Here is a 14113-nt window from a genome sequence, read left to right on the forward strand (position 1 = left end):
GGTGCTGTTTGTGTCGTGTATTTGTGAGGGTGCTGTTATTGTGCTGTGTGTGAGTGTGCTGTTTGTGTGAGGGAGCTGTGTGTGTTTGTGAGGGTGCTGTTAGTGTGCTGTGTGTGTGAGGGTGCTGTTTGTGTGCTGTGTATGTGAGGGTGCCGTGTGTGCGCGCTGTTTGTGTTAGGGTGCTGTATGTGTGTAGGTGCTGTGTGTGTGTGCTGTATGCTTGGAGGGATTGTGAAGGTGGGGGCAGATTAGTAAATAACCCCCTCCCTTCTTACCTTATGTAGGGAGGGGGGATCCTTGCTGTCCAAGGGAGAGTGAACTCTAGCCTGCGGGGCTAGAGTTCACTCTCGCGAGATCTGAGCATTGCCGCGGCAACGCTCATATCTCGCGAGAGGAACCTGGCGGAGCTTCTGTCTAGAGCTCCCCGGGTCCTCTCCTGCCTCCCTCCATGCTGCTGGTGAGGTAGATCTTTGATCTCCCCGCCGGCCCATGGAGGCTAAGAGCAGAGCCGGCACTTAGATAGCGCCAGCTCTGCATGAGCCAACAGGGGAGATCCGGAGATCTCCCCTGCCGGCAGGGGTCAAGTCCCAAGATTCCCACCCCCCCAAAAAAAATATACACTTGTGTGTGTGTGTGTGTGTGTGTGTATATATGTATATATATATATATATATATATATATATATATACACGCGTACACACACTCACACACACATACTCAGACACACACACATATATTCACAGACACACACTCACTTACAGACACATACACTCACAGACACACACATACATTCACAGACACACACACTTACAGACACAGACACACACACATACATTCACAGACACATACACACACTCACAGACACACACACATACATTCACATACACACTTACAGGCACACAGACACACACATACACACTTACAAACACATACACTCACAGACACACACACACACACACTTACAGACACTCACACATACATACATTCACAGACACACACACTCACACACATTGACAAATTATTATTTTTTTTTACAAAAATTGTCCACCCAGCCTCCCTACCTGGTGAGCTGGCGAGGACTTGTCCCTGGGGTCCAGTGGGTCGGGCGGCTCTCTCCATACAACAAGCGGCGAGGGAGCTGTGTGCTCTCTGCTCCCTCTCGCCGCGCGGGCTGTCTGCTGCAGCTGGGAGCCGGAATATGACGTCATATTCCGGCTCCCGTTATCAGCGAACGGCGCGCGGCGAGAGGGAGCAGAGAGCACACAGCTCCCTCGCCGCTTGTTGTATGGAGAGAGCCACCCGACTGGGGGTGGGGGGGGGTGTCCGAGTGTCCATCAACTCTTGCTCCCCCCCCATGACGGGGGGAGGAGGAGGAGAGCATTTGGGGGCGGCAGAGTACCTGCGGGAACAGCGTTCCTGCAGGACTCACAGGCGTGCCGCGGGGATTAGGGTGTGTCCAGGCACACCCGGCACACCCCGTGCGCACGCCTATGATTGTTGATGTCTTTCCTACATGGCATTGTGTTAGCACACACCTGAATGCTCCAGACCAGCCAACTGCTAAAACTTTGGCTTTTATAGAGGTGGTCACTCTTTTGATGAGCAGCACCTCTTTGTTACTTAGCATCTCAATTCATGTGGAAGCAATAAGGGTGTACTTAGTTTTTCACACATAGCTTCTCCATTTTGACTTTATTTTTCTTAAATAAATCATGACACAGTGTAATATGTCTTGTGTTGTTGTTCATCTGAGGATGTATTTACCTAAGTTTAAAACCTGTTATGGAATAAATTATTGTTATAATGTCCTGATATGCAAAACCATAGAATTCGAAGAGGGTGTACTTTATTTTTCCCATGACTGTAGGTTAGCCATTTGTGTGCCTGAGGGCATACAATATAATATTGGTTTACCCCTGTTGGTTTACCATCTTTTGCACTGTAACCACTGCCACTAGAATGGTTAACTGTTCTAAGCAGCATTCACAAGGCCATACAAACACTGTGGTGCGTAGTAGGAGGCAGATGTCATGAGCTAGATGTGTATTTGCCATAAGGGCTTGGTAATTACAATGCATATGGTATATGCATGTATGCACTTTGATCTGTGATCACCTATCCATCTTTTCTGCCCATGATTCATTTATGAGTGAGCAATTAAGGCAATACGCTTACTGTACCACAGCCTTCACTTTCTATGAAGGATTTACTGTCACTCGGCTGCATTCTCGGAGGAGATTAGCTACAGGCTGCAATGGTTGTAGACAAGCGTAGGTTTTAACCTCTGATATGAAGGATTTCCTAGAATCTTTCACTAATAAATAGGGGCACCGAGTGAGGGCTTTGGAAAGTGATGCATAAGCACAGTTTGAAGGACAAGCAACAAATCCATTCCCCTCGCTGTGTACGCTATCATAAGACAATCTATTCTTGCTTAATATATCAAGGCCTCTCTCATTCTAACATTTATAAACTGGAGATTTAGCCGATAAAACTGTCATTTTCATCAAGCTAATTTTTTCAATATTTTAATGATAAAGTAATTTGTGCATTCGTTTTCTAAAATACCAGTTACAACATGCTTCCAGTTTCAGGGTCTTGAACAGAGCAGAGTATTAGTAAAGCATGGAATGCGTTGGTGAATTGTTATATCACTTGTATATTCTATTTATTCAGTTTAATCAGATTGTCACTGTGTTATGAATCATTTCATTGTTAGGAGTCGGTGTACACACTGTAGATATTGCAAATTAAGCTTCCCTTGTTACAGGTGTTCTCATTCTCAAAGGGGCGTTTTACCTGTGTGACATTGGGGGTTTAGCTGATTACTGCAGCTTTCTGAGAATTAACTAACAAGCCTCTAGCTGGCACAGAATCCTCCCACCTCCACTGATCTGCTCAAGGACCAATTAACCTGTTTTTAACATCAACAATGTGTAGAGAAATCTCTGCTTTCGTTTTTGCTGGTAGCTTATATATATGATCTATATCAGAATATATATATATATAGAGAGAGAGAGAGAGAGAGATAAATTCTGATATATATCATATATATAAGCTACCAGCAAAAATGTATTGTATTGTATGTATTAAATATATATATGTGTAAAATAGGCATACATTGACATATCCGCAAGCTTAAATACTTACATGACTAAACCCCAATTTTATCTTTGATTTACTGTAGCTTAAAAAGATCTATCACTTTTTGTCAAATGGATCTAAAATAATTTCTGTGTGTATATATATATATATATATATATATTCCTATTTATTTTTATATATATATATGTGTGTGTGTGTGTGTGCGTGTGTATGTATATATTCCTATTTATTTTTATATATATATGTGTGTGTGTGTGTGTGCGTGTGTATGTATATATTCCTATTTATTTTTATATATATGTGTGTGTGTGTGTGCGTGTGTATGTATATATTCCTATTTATTTTTATATATATATGTGTGTGTGTGTGTGCGTGTGTATGTATATATTCCTATTTATTTGTATATATATATGTGTGTGTGTATATATGTTCCAAAATAATGTCACTTTCCCCAATATATATAATAATAAATAAGAATGGGGTGCACTCACAGGTCTTCCAAAGGTAAACCACACATACTTACCAGTATAGCTGTACATTATACACTAGAACTATACACTAAATGTGAGCTGTAACCTTATTATTATTAAATACAGATTTATCTACACATGTATTAGCATCTGGATAGCTCAATGCATAGAGTGCATTTTCAGGCCATACATTACCAGGCACGATAGGTGTTCAGGGCAAAGTGAACAAAATCGCTATGGAAACTAATAGAATGTGCACAATCGATTTTTAATTGTTGATATATATGATATATAGTTGTCTAGAAAGTGACACCATATAACTATTTTGCTAACCAGGTGCATCTGATTACTACAAAATGTATTATAAAGAGGTTTCTGGCTAGGTAGAGGTTTTTAGATTTTCTTAATATTATATTCTAAATCGGTGTTTCTCAATAGAAAGTAATTCTGTTGATTTATATTCTGAATGAAATGTATAGACAATCGAATCCCATATTGAAGAACAAGCTTGATTAAAGAAAGTAAGGAATATTTTTTTTTCTTTTTAAATACGACATAATGTGAATATTGTGTACGCATGAAGGAAAGCGTGAACTACTAATCTAAAGTATAGAAGTCACAAAATGAAAATATAATACACACATAATGGTTACACACAGAGGACACTGACACACACATTTACACACAGAGGACGCTGACATACATACATTAACTCACAAAGGACATTGACAAAAACCAAGGAAACTGACACACACATTTACACACACAGGACATTGACACTCACTGTCAGAAACACAAACTCACTGATTTTAGGAGCGTGGGCTGAGCTGGACCCAGGTACGTGACAGAAGGGTTTATTAACCCCTTCTGCACCACATTGGGGGGGGAGGGGGATGATTGACAGAGGGGAAAGCTATAATGCCAGGAAAGCGACTTTGTTTTCCTGGCACTGTAGTTTCCCTTTAAGCCCACCCAGCCTCTTCACCATTGGGAGAGCTGAAGTGGATCCTTTACCTGGGATCTAGTGTGGGGCTTGTGTATTCATTGTGCTCTTCCAGCACTGCGTCCTCATGTGGTGTTTTTGATGTCGCAGCCGGACTGATGTTACAACCCGACTCCCAGCATCAAAACAGGGCATGCTGGGAGATCATAAAGAGTACAACTCCCTCTCCGCCTCTATTCTCCCCCAGATGGCTGCCTCCTTGGAAGTGCTAAGGTGGTCAGTAAGCCACCTCTTGGTGTGCCTACCCCCTGGGATATGCTTACCACCGGTTGGGAAACTAGGTTCTAAATCATCTAATAATCATATTGTAATATTCCCACTTGTGAAAATTCACATTTAAGCTATGTGAAAAGCACAATGGTGTTAAGTCCTAGAGCAAAAATAAATTAAAAGCGTTCTTGCGGTGTAAGCATTCTGTAGAACTCAAGGTGTTATTTACCTGATCTGACACAGCATGATGTATGGATAAGGGGTGGTATGACCAAAAAGAACAGGTTCAGCAGGTCTGGAGATTCCCCATGCAGGCAAAAAATAAATGCATCAATTGTTAAGGGAATCTTTAATGGGCTTGGCTCTGACATGTGCTGGCTGGTGAAAGTGAGAGTTTACTGTGAATGGGAGCAAGACTTGCGAGAGATAACAAAACAGCTTATCTGAAGTTTAAGTGAATAGGGCAATGCCAAGTTCAGGCCAGTTACTCAATGAAGTTCATGGTGCACAAGGAGTTATATTATTCTGGCAGCAGGTGCAATTTAAAGGATGTAATGGATAAATAAAAGGCATGTTCTATCCAACATTATGCAAAAATCAGACACACATCTGTATGCTTATTGGTTTCTCAGAAGAATCTCAGATGACCCTAGTTTATGCTGTGAAATATAAACAGCATATTTCTTTAAATGTTAATTTAAAAAGTTAAATAATACCAAAGAAAACCCATTACCAAAATAAGAGGAACTGTTATTTCTTCGATACTGCAAGTTACTAAGTTTCTCATGCCTGTGGAGGAGATAAATATCTTTCTCCGTAACACTTATAAGTCCAGGCAACCATGCTTTTGATGCCATGGTGTGCGCTCATAAGATTGGGCATGATTTTACATTATTATTATGATTATTAAAGCGCCAACAAATTCTGCAGCGCTGTACAATGAATAACTGAGCCCTAATAATGTGCAGAGCTTGACAAGATCACTTTACCGTGCATAAAGGGATGCAATGTCATAAAAAAAAACTATTATTTTTTTTAGCACTGTGAGTAATTCTTCCTAAACATATAAAACCAGTAAGACTATTACAATGTTGCAGAATGCTACAGAATTGTAGCGATAGAACTCGTCACAATGTGACAACCAGTTCTGCAGTGGTACAGATTGTTTCTTGGTCGTCAGTATCTGCAGTCCACTCTAGTTGCTCACATTTGTCCTGCACGTTCTAAATTCCGGAAATAGAACATGAAAGCCTTTAGCCATTGCAGGTGAAATTGACAGAATCAAGACATTTTTATTACATAATATAATGTATTTTAAAAGTCTTATCTGAGCAAACTGTGTAGATTTCTCAAAGTGTGTAGCAGAATCTATTAGTATATCTATAGCGTGCCACTGGAAATAATTCGTTTCTTTGCTAGCGCTTGCAGTAATACAAAGCAATTAATATAAGTCTCTATAAATTCTGTTTCATAACATGTTTTACCAATAAAAGCAAATATGTAAATTGTTGGGTGTGTGCTTATAATCTTTAAACAGTTTCACCCATTATCTTACATATGTAAAAGTAGTTTCAACACGACACCCCTTAATACAATATAAACTGGTGATGGGCATGTTAGAGCATGTCTTTCTTAAGGGAAGGCTACTATGCTATAGTAGTCTTCCCTTCAGGTGAGTATGGTCCTCGTCTGAAGAGAGAAGCTCCAGGTGAGGACCATACTACTTCATTCATAAATGTAGACATTAAAGGAACACTCAAGGTATTGTAACTCGGAGTAACCTGGTGCCATCCTTCTGTTCAGTGTTAAACCATTTTTTAATGGTACAATGCTAAACAAGAAGTGGTGGTGAAATGCTGAGAGTTTCAGCTGACTGCTTTCAGCCTATCACAGCATCCATTTCTGGTATGAATTGGTATGGCTACGGCTTTCTTAGCAATACCACCAGTGTGGGCTAGGCTGTGGATGGCCATGTAGCCATCCAAACACATGTGAATTGTTTATAGCAGATCTTGCAGTGGTAATTCACACTCTGACAGATCAAAGCAAAGATTCCACTGACCAATACTTGTTGATCAAACATTGGGATTTTCTATAAAGAATCTTAAAGCTTGCCTGCTTTTCATTGGTACTTTACCTCACAGGCAGCCCGAGCTAGCGCCAGACTGATTCTTTCAGATTGCCAAATCACTTTGGAATCTGAGGCATAACAGCATGTGATCATCATATTATAGAATTTTGTATACACAACCTATGCTATATACGCTGTATAGCTGACATCTCTGAAACTTGTGCCTTACATTTGTTTGTTATCCAGATTCTACATTAGACCAAGTAGAAATAATAATTTTAAAAATGTATCCAAAAATATGAAATCAATTCCTTAATGCTGAAGAGGGAGAATCAAAATGAAGCTGAAATTGATCAAATATTTAGCATCATCTCAAAGCCACTGAATCCTGGTTGGCAGAAGTATAATTGAAACTTGTCCAGTAAAGGAACGCAAGGGGCAGGGTGATAACATAAAAAAAAAAGCTTTTCCTGTAAAGCATGTAAAACTTTGACAAATCTTAAAAAAAACAAAAAAAAAAACATTTGTTAACCCCTTAAGGACACATGACATGTGTTACATGTCATGATTCCCTTTTATTCCAGAAGTTTGGTCCTTAAGGGGTTAAACTTAAGGCTATCTGTTGGTGGCTTGACGGCTATCCTGTGTGATGTGCAGTCCCTTCAAATGTATTTTGTGGTTGTTGTTTTTTTTTTTTGTTTTTTTTGTTTTTTTACAAGCACATACCTTAACTGTTCATTTTTCTCCAGGAGCATTGCGTTGTCACCTGATGCAAGGGGGGACTAATTGTAATTGAACTATATACAGAAGTGTGCAGTAGTCACAGTACATATTTCCAACAGCAGAGCGCGGCAGTAAAGCCAGCATAGTAGAGTATGGTATGTAGGTAAAAGTATGAGAAGGCTGATCGTTAGACCTGACTTAAGGGACCAAATTTACCTAAGGAGGACGGCTATAAAAACATGAAATAAATAGCCAGGATGGAATAAAAAACATTGGAGATTTTTTTCCCAATTTGTCTATGTTGTTCTAATCTTTGCAATTCTATAATCAGTTCTCCACAATTTAAGAAGTAATTAATAACCCTGTCTGTGTGAGTGAATACAACCCATTGCAACCCCGTAGTATATATTTTACAAACCAACAAACAGCCAGGACTGCTGCATTTAAAATGGTATTTTAAATCGTTTTTTAAGGATTTAAACCCTTAATAATCTTGAACAGAACAGGTTTAATGTCTATTGACGGATTCATTGATTCCAGGTAAATGTGTGAAGATTCCAAGTAAGAACAGCATGGAACATGGTAAAGAGGGTTCTCCTTGCAACCGCCATCCAACTGTATTTTTAACACCAGCAGCCAAGAAATGTAACCGGGTTAATGGTGAGCACAGACCTCTCCAAGAATGGCTAATTCATCTTCTGGCCATCAAACCTCACCGGAAACAGGATGTTGTCCTGCGATTAGAAAAAGCCCATGCGCTTCCCAAGGAACAGACAGAACTACAGTCCACACTGGATATGGTGCGTGTGTATTCATAAAATCACTTTTATACTCCAACCTTCTACATACTTAAATATCAGTTACGTAAAACCACACTTATAGAAACATTTTTGAAAATATTCCCCCAAAAATATTTTTACTTTTTTTTTAAATGTATTTAAAAAAGATTGTTTTATGGTACTTAGGGTTATTTACTAAAGTGAGAATTGTCAAATTCAATGTGAATTTCAGAATGAAGGCCAAATAAGTCAAACTGGAAGCAAAGGTCTCTTGGAGAATGTCTCAGGTTTGGCTGTTTTGGCTTTAAATTTGAGATTTAGGCTGATTTCACTTTATTGAATAACACTGAGTGATATATTTAATAGTATAATAGTGTAAGAGTAAAAATCCCTCTTCTATGGCCTTTCAGGTAAAGGGTAAATTATCTATGATTGCTAAACTTTTTCTCTGCAGTAATGTGTTGCACCCACTGGGATGGAAATTGATATGTCCCTAGAAATGATAAGAAACAATTATGCAACAACTGCAAATGTGTTCAATAAGGCGTAAGAAGTGAGTGGTTTAATATAGTGATCAAAAATGCATCTGAAACTTACTGGGAATGCCAATCACACTGACCATACTCACTCACACAGAGATGGCACTAATACAAAATGTAAAAAAATATTAAAACATATTGGCTGCAGTAGAACTGGGAAACCCAGAATTGAATACCAGTCAGACCACCTTACCAGTAAGTGGGCTTGATACCCAACGATATATATCCGCCAACCTCAAATCCTCATAGATTGTAAGCTTGTTTGAGCAGGTCCTTCTTCACCTCAATGTTCAATTTCTATCATTGTAAAGCGATGACAAATATGGTAGAGTTATCTAAATGCTAATAATAATATATTATGCCTGCTAGTTATATTATATTGCCCATATAAAATGTATTAATAAAATAGTGGTGAAGGAGTATTAACAAAGAGAAACAAAATATTAATTTCAGTTTTTTGACTGTAGATTTTTCTTCTCTGTATACTATAGAGAACAAAACATGTATTATGCTATATATGTATGGTGTTACTGTACCCAAGACATGTCTGAGAATTTCAGGTTTAAAATATATTCCTTAATAGTAATATATAAATATTCTATTGCACAGGTTGTCAGGCATTAATTTCTTGTGTATTTAGTGGTACACTATGATAAAATTATAAACACCTTTTATTTGAGTATGTAAATCTTATGTAACACATGTGATTTAAAAAAAAAAAAAAAAGAATATAGTTTGTTATTCTCACAGTTGAAATTGAATAGAATGATGGTGTTGCGATGTCCTAAGGATAAACTGACAATAGTCTTGACCCCTGAATAAATAAGGCTGTAGCTCCCTTGAAAGTGACATGCTTGTAATGGTGTGTGAATGCACGCATGTGAATGCATGTATGTGCTTCCGTGTGACACATCAGCTCTGAATGTGTGTGTGTGTGTGTTTACTATCCATGTATTTCTGTGTGTATGTATGTGTCAGTGCATGCAAGTCTTTTCACTAAACAGTACATGATGGTGATTGGATATTTGAATATGCAAAATGGAGTTTAATTAGCCAAGTTGGAGAATTTTTTAATGGTACTATTTTAACCTAAATGTTTGCTAATGTGTTTTTAATACACTAATATTCTATGTTTAGTAAATAAACGTTGTACTTTCCATATGGTAGATATCCCTGGCTGTAAATTCAACATTTCATTATAGTCCATATATTTTAGGAAATATCAGGGTTAATGTAAATTTCCAATATTCATCTGTTCAAATGGAACTCCATGCTGAATTTGAGCCATTATTTGTAATGCATTGTGTAGATAATGCATTACAAATATGCAAAACAAGCAATGCAAAAATCTTTAATATTAAAAGCATATTTCTTATATGTGTGCAAATCTCCATGCATCACATCATCACCCGTGAGCTTTGTCCACTATAGGAAATAGCGTGGCTAATTAAAAGACTCTTTGTCTGGTCTTTTTAGATTCTAAGTTCTGCTGGCCAGGGCCTTCTTCACCTACTGTTCAATATGTCAATCATGTTTTGCTAAAATTTAGTGGTTGTCTTGTTGTCTTGTTTATCTATTATACAGCACTGCAGGATTTGTTGGCACTATATAAATAATTGTAATTTTAGAATTAATTGTTCCAGTTTCACACTTCCAGACCGAATTCTTGAACTCATGTTTAGCCCAGCACTTTCACATTTAAAGAATAGATGGGCTGACTAGCAGATTTCAAAGTTCTCAGGACATGAGGTTCTAGTATTTGTAATTCAGTTACCAGCATTATCCTAAATGCTATTGGCTGAACAACAACTTCCTAAAACCTGCAGTACTTCCTTTTGCTATATACAAGGTTATTGGGATACTGCAGGTTAGGAAGAAGGGACACAAAGGAAGGTATGCGCTCGAATACAAAAAAAAAAAAGAATTATTATAGAATAAGGGACGTTGACCGGAAGTTGACCGGTTCAATGTGCAAAATATGGTGAAATATTTATTTATTTATGCAAAAACTACAATATTATGCTTGCATAATTATAGCTATTTATTTAGCTAAAAGCTATAAAATACATGCAAATTGTGTTGGTGCTTGTGGTTTTCCTTTAATTTGAACACAATCCACTGTTTAGTAAATATCTTTGATTGACACTTTTGAAAAAGAAACAAAAAAAAAAAAAAGAGTGCATGTCTACCTACATGATGTGTAGTGTCAAGAATATAAAATGTAACTTTTAATGGTTCATTTAAAACTAGAAAAATATAATTATAAAAGCAATATAGGAGAAAAATCTTCACTAACTTTCACAAAGGTGGCTAATATTGCCCCTAAGTCTCTCAGTAGACGTTCCAACGATAAGGAAGAGGAGGGGAAGATCCTTGTTTGAGATGACGATGAAATATATGTGTATTAATTTGTGGTTTTAGTGTCAAAAGTGTGTGTGCCAAGGATGAGTGAACTTTCCCAGGATAGCAAGAGCTGCATTAGATATATATTTGTGTTTCTTTTAGTTCTCAGAGTACATGGATACATTTCTAAGATTGCTGATTTTCCTACTCTAGGTAGGACGTTTGAGTGCTAAAGATGGCAGCTACAGTCTAAGAGAGGAACTTTACTGCCAGGTACAGAGAAATTGGCCGGGATATACCCCTGAGGAGAAGCAGCATATGGCAGATATTCTTTCCAGGTATGTAGGGAAGAGGGCAAAAAATAAATATGTGACTGGAGGGGTACACCAAACTGAGATTTCCTCATTTTTATAAATAAATCTGCACAGTTATTAATTCAATTCCTAATATAACATTTTTACAAGACCCTTGTTGCAATTCCATCTTTGCTAAGTAAAGACTACTGTGAATTATGCACACATAGCATCAGGCGAGCTTATAGTGGGGAAGTGTGGCGAACAGAACCTCGCCATGGGCTTCTGGAGGGGCCTGATTGCCAGCCTCCTACCAAAAGACTATGGACTCTTTAAAAAAAAATGTGAACAGACTTGGTTCGTGGGATTTTATATTTAGTTCGGGAACCAAACAGGCGCACGAACCATGGACCACCCGGGAGCTTGTTAAACCCTATTAACACTTGGTAACGATTGTAACCGCAGTGCTCTAATTGTTCGTCTGGGTGGCCGCCATTCATATGGCAGAACACGTGGCGGTGGTCATCGAGTTCCCGCGAACTCAGGCAGCAGTGTTTGGTCGTCGAGTTCATGGAACTATTTTCGGACACTAAAACGCCTGAAAACCGCTGGACTTCCATCATTACCTGCGTTCGGTTCTGTACATCGTGGAAGGGCACTATTCAGTGGAATCGTTAGTCTGGATAAGGGGAACAAGCTCCAGGGAAAGACTATTGACTGTGTTCGGTAGTTTGTTCGGTTTTAAAACTACCAAACTAGATCGACCGCAAACCCTAATTCTCTGGAACTGTTTTAGGCAGGAGCCTCATGTGCGGTTGGTCAAATTATGACTTCCATTGAAATCCTGAACCCCTGAACCGACCTGGGTGATTTTTGGATATGTTGCTTGGGGCTATCAGGGGCTGTGAATTTTGTGGAGTTCCCCTGTGTTTTGGGGGTACTTTCGGGATGTTGTTAAGACGTATGTTTTCTGTGCTTGGAGATCATTGAGTTCAGTACAGTTCCTGACTCAATTATCTCTCAGGGACAGAGGAGTGATTACCCTGTTTTGTGTGGGAGTGTCTTGGGCATGTTTGCTGTAACTAGTCTCCTCTCAGGTCCGGTGGGGAATGCCCCTGGAATATGTCACGGTAAACCCCTTGCATCAGGATTTACATAAAAGGCCGTGTGTGGCCCCCATTAAACGAGTTCTCCTTCACCCTGGGGATTGCTATACTCATTATACTCCCTTGGATTATAATCACTTGTTCTTTTAAGAGCATACTGCTTTTACTCTCTGGATTGGAGAGGTCTACCCACTGGAAGCTGGATCCTGGTCTTGGGTACAGGGTGGGTGGAGGACAGAGAGACCCCAACCAAGCTGTAACTCTGGCTATGGGGACTACAGTGGTTATGGTGTCGGGTGGAGTGCTTGGAAGTACTCGGAGTTACTAGGAAGCAGCGATTGGCGGAGGCACCCTTTCGGGGTGCCAGGCTCTCCGCCACAGGCAGTTATCATGGAAACCAGCAGAATGTCTGTTCTGATTGCACTTTTTTTTTTTTTTTTAACTGTGCCCCATACTTGCTCTTCTTACAAAACCACCAATCCAGGGTTATTCTCTAAACTGGGAATTGTTTGAAATTTTACCAAGTTATTTGAAAATGTAGGGGAAAAAAATCTCAACTGAAAACATTCTCTAACTCACCTATTGAGATCACCTATGAGTTCCTAAAATTGTCAGTACATTCTGCCCAATTCATAGTGTACTGAATAAAGTGTACATTTGTTGTTTTTAATTATTAAAGGCCAGTGATTTACATTGTGTGCTTCATGTATGGACCGCCATGCCCCCTAACTGTGCAGAATTCAGTGGGATTGAAAACATGTCCTAATTTCGTTCCCTGGTGTCTTGCGTCTGAGGACACAGGAAACTGGGTGCCAGCACAGCATGTTGGCGAGGGTACTAGGACCATGCAGAGAGAGTTCCGATAGCGCTTTCTACATGGTCTGCCTTGTGTGAGGCCAAGAGAGAAACACGTCTGGCTGATATGCCCTACCTCTTTGTGGTGGCCCACCCCCTTCTAGACTAGTGATGCATGTGGTGTCACTGGCAGATACTTTAGTCCCGTCTGTCCCCTGCCCCATTAATTGCCTCATGTTGGGATACATGGACTATGGTTCCCATCCTTCTTAGCTAGTCAAACAGTTCACAGATCATCGTAGGAAATGTAGTCCTTATTAGATGCACCATTTCCTTTGTATAAGGAGAAAATTAACTCAAGTTTGGGGTATTCAATAAACTGGAAATATGGAGAGTTGACAATAGAAATGCAGATTTTAGGAAAAATTAATCAAGATGGGAAAACTGCTTGAGATGGATACATTTCTTCAAAATCACTATTTTAGCTAAACTTGATCTGAGTGATCTTATGTGTCAAGCAGGGCCTCAGGCATTCTGCCTGCTAATAATTGCAGACCTTTCGGTCCACGGAAATGCATAGGCAAAACAGGCCTAACTGCGCTAGGTGGTCTGGCAGTGACCACTCTGATGACATGGGGTGTCGCATGGATCTCAGTTCAAATAGAGGTCCCCCTGA

The 14113-nt window shown here is 39.3% G+C and overlaps 1 protein-coding gene across 1 annotated transcript in view; it reads left to right on the forward strand.

Moving 5' to 3' along the window:
* The window catches only part of ELL3 (elongation factor for RNA polymerase II 3), a 93100-nt gene that overhangs the window by 49736 nt on the left and 29251 nt on the right, over positions 1-14113 (forward strand). Inside the window, exons 5-6 of the mRNA XM_063448962.1 lie at positions 8123-8382; positions 11457-11581. Of these exons, the coding sequence (XP_063305032.1) occupies positions 8123-8382; positions 11457-11581 (385 nt within the window). The remainder of the gene's footprint in view (positions 1-8122; positions 8383-11456; positions 11582-14113) is intronic.

Source organism: Pelobates fuscus, chromosome 3, assembly GCF_036172605.1.
Source record: "Pelobates fuscus isolate aPelFus1 chromosome 3, aPelFus1.pri, whole genome shotgun sequence".
In the NCBI taxonomy this organism is placed as follows: Eukaryota; Metazoa; Chordata; class Amphibia; order Anura; family Pelobatidae; genus Pelobates; species Pelobates fuscus.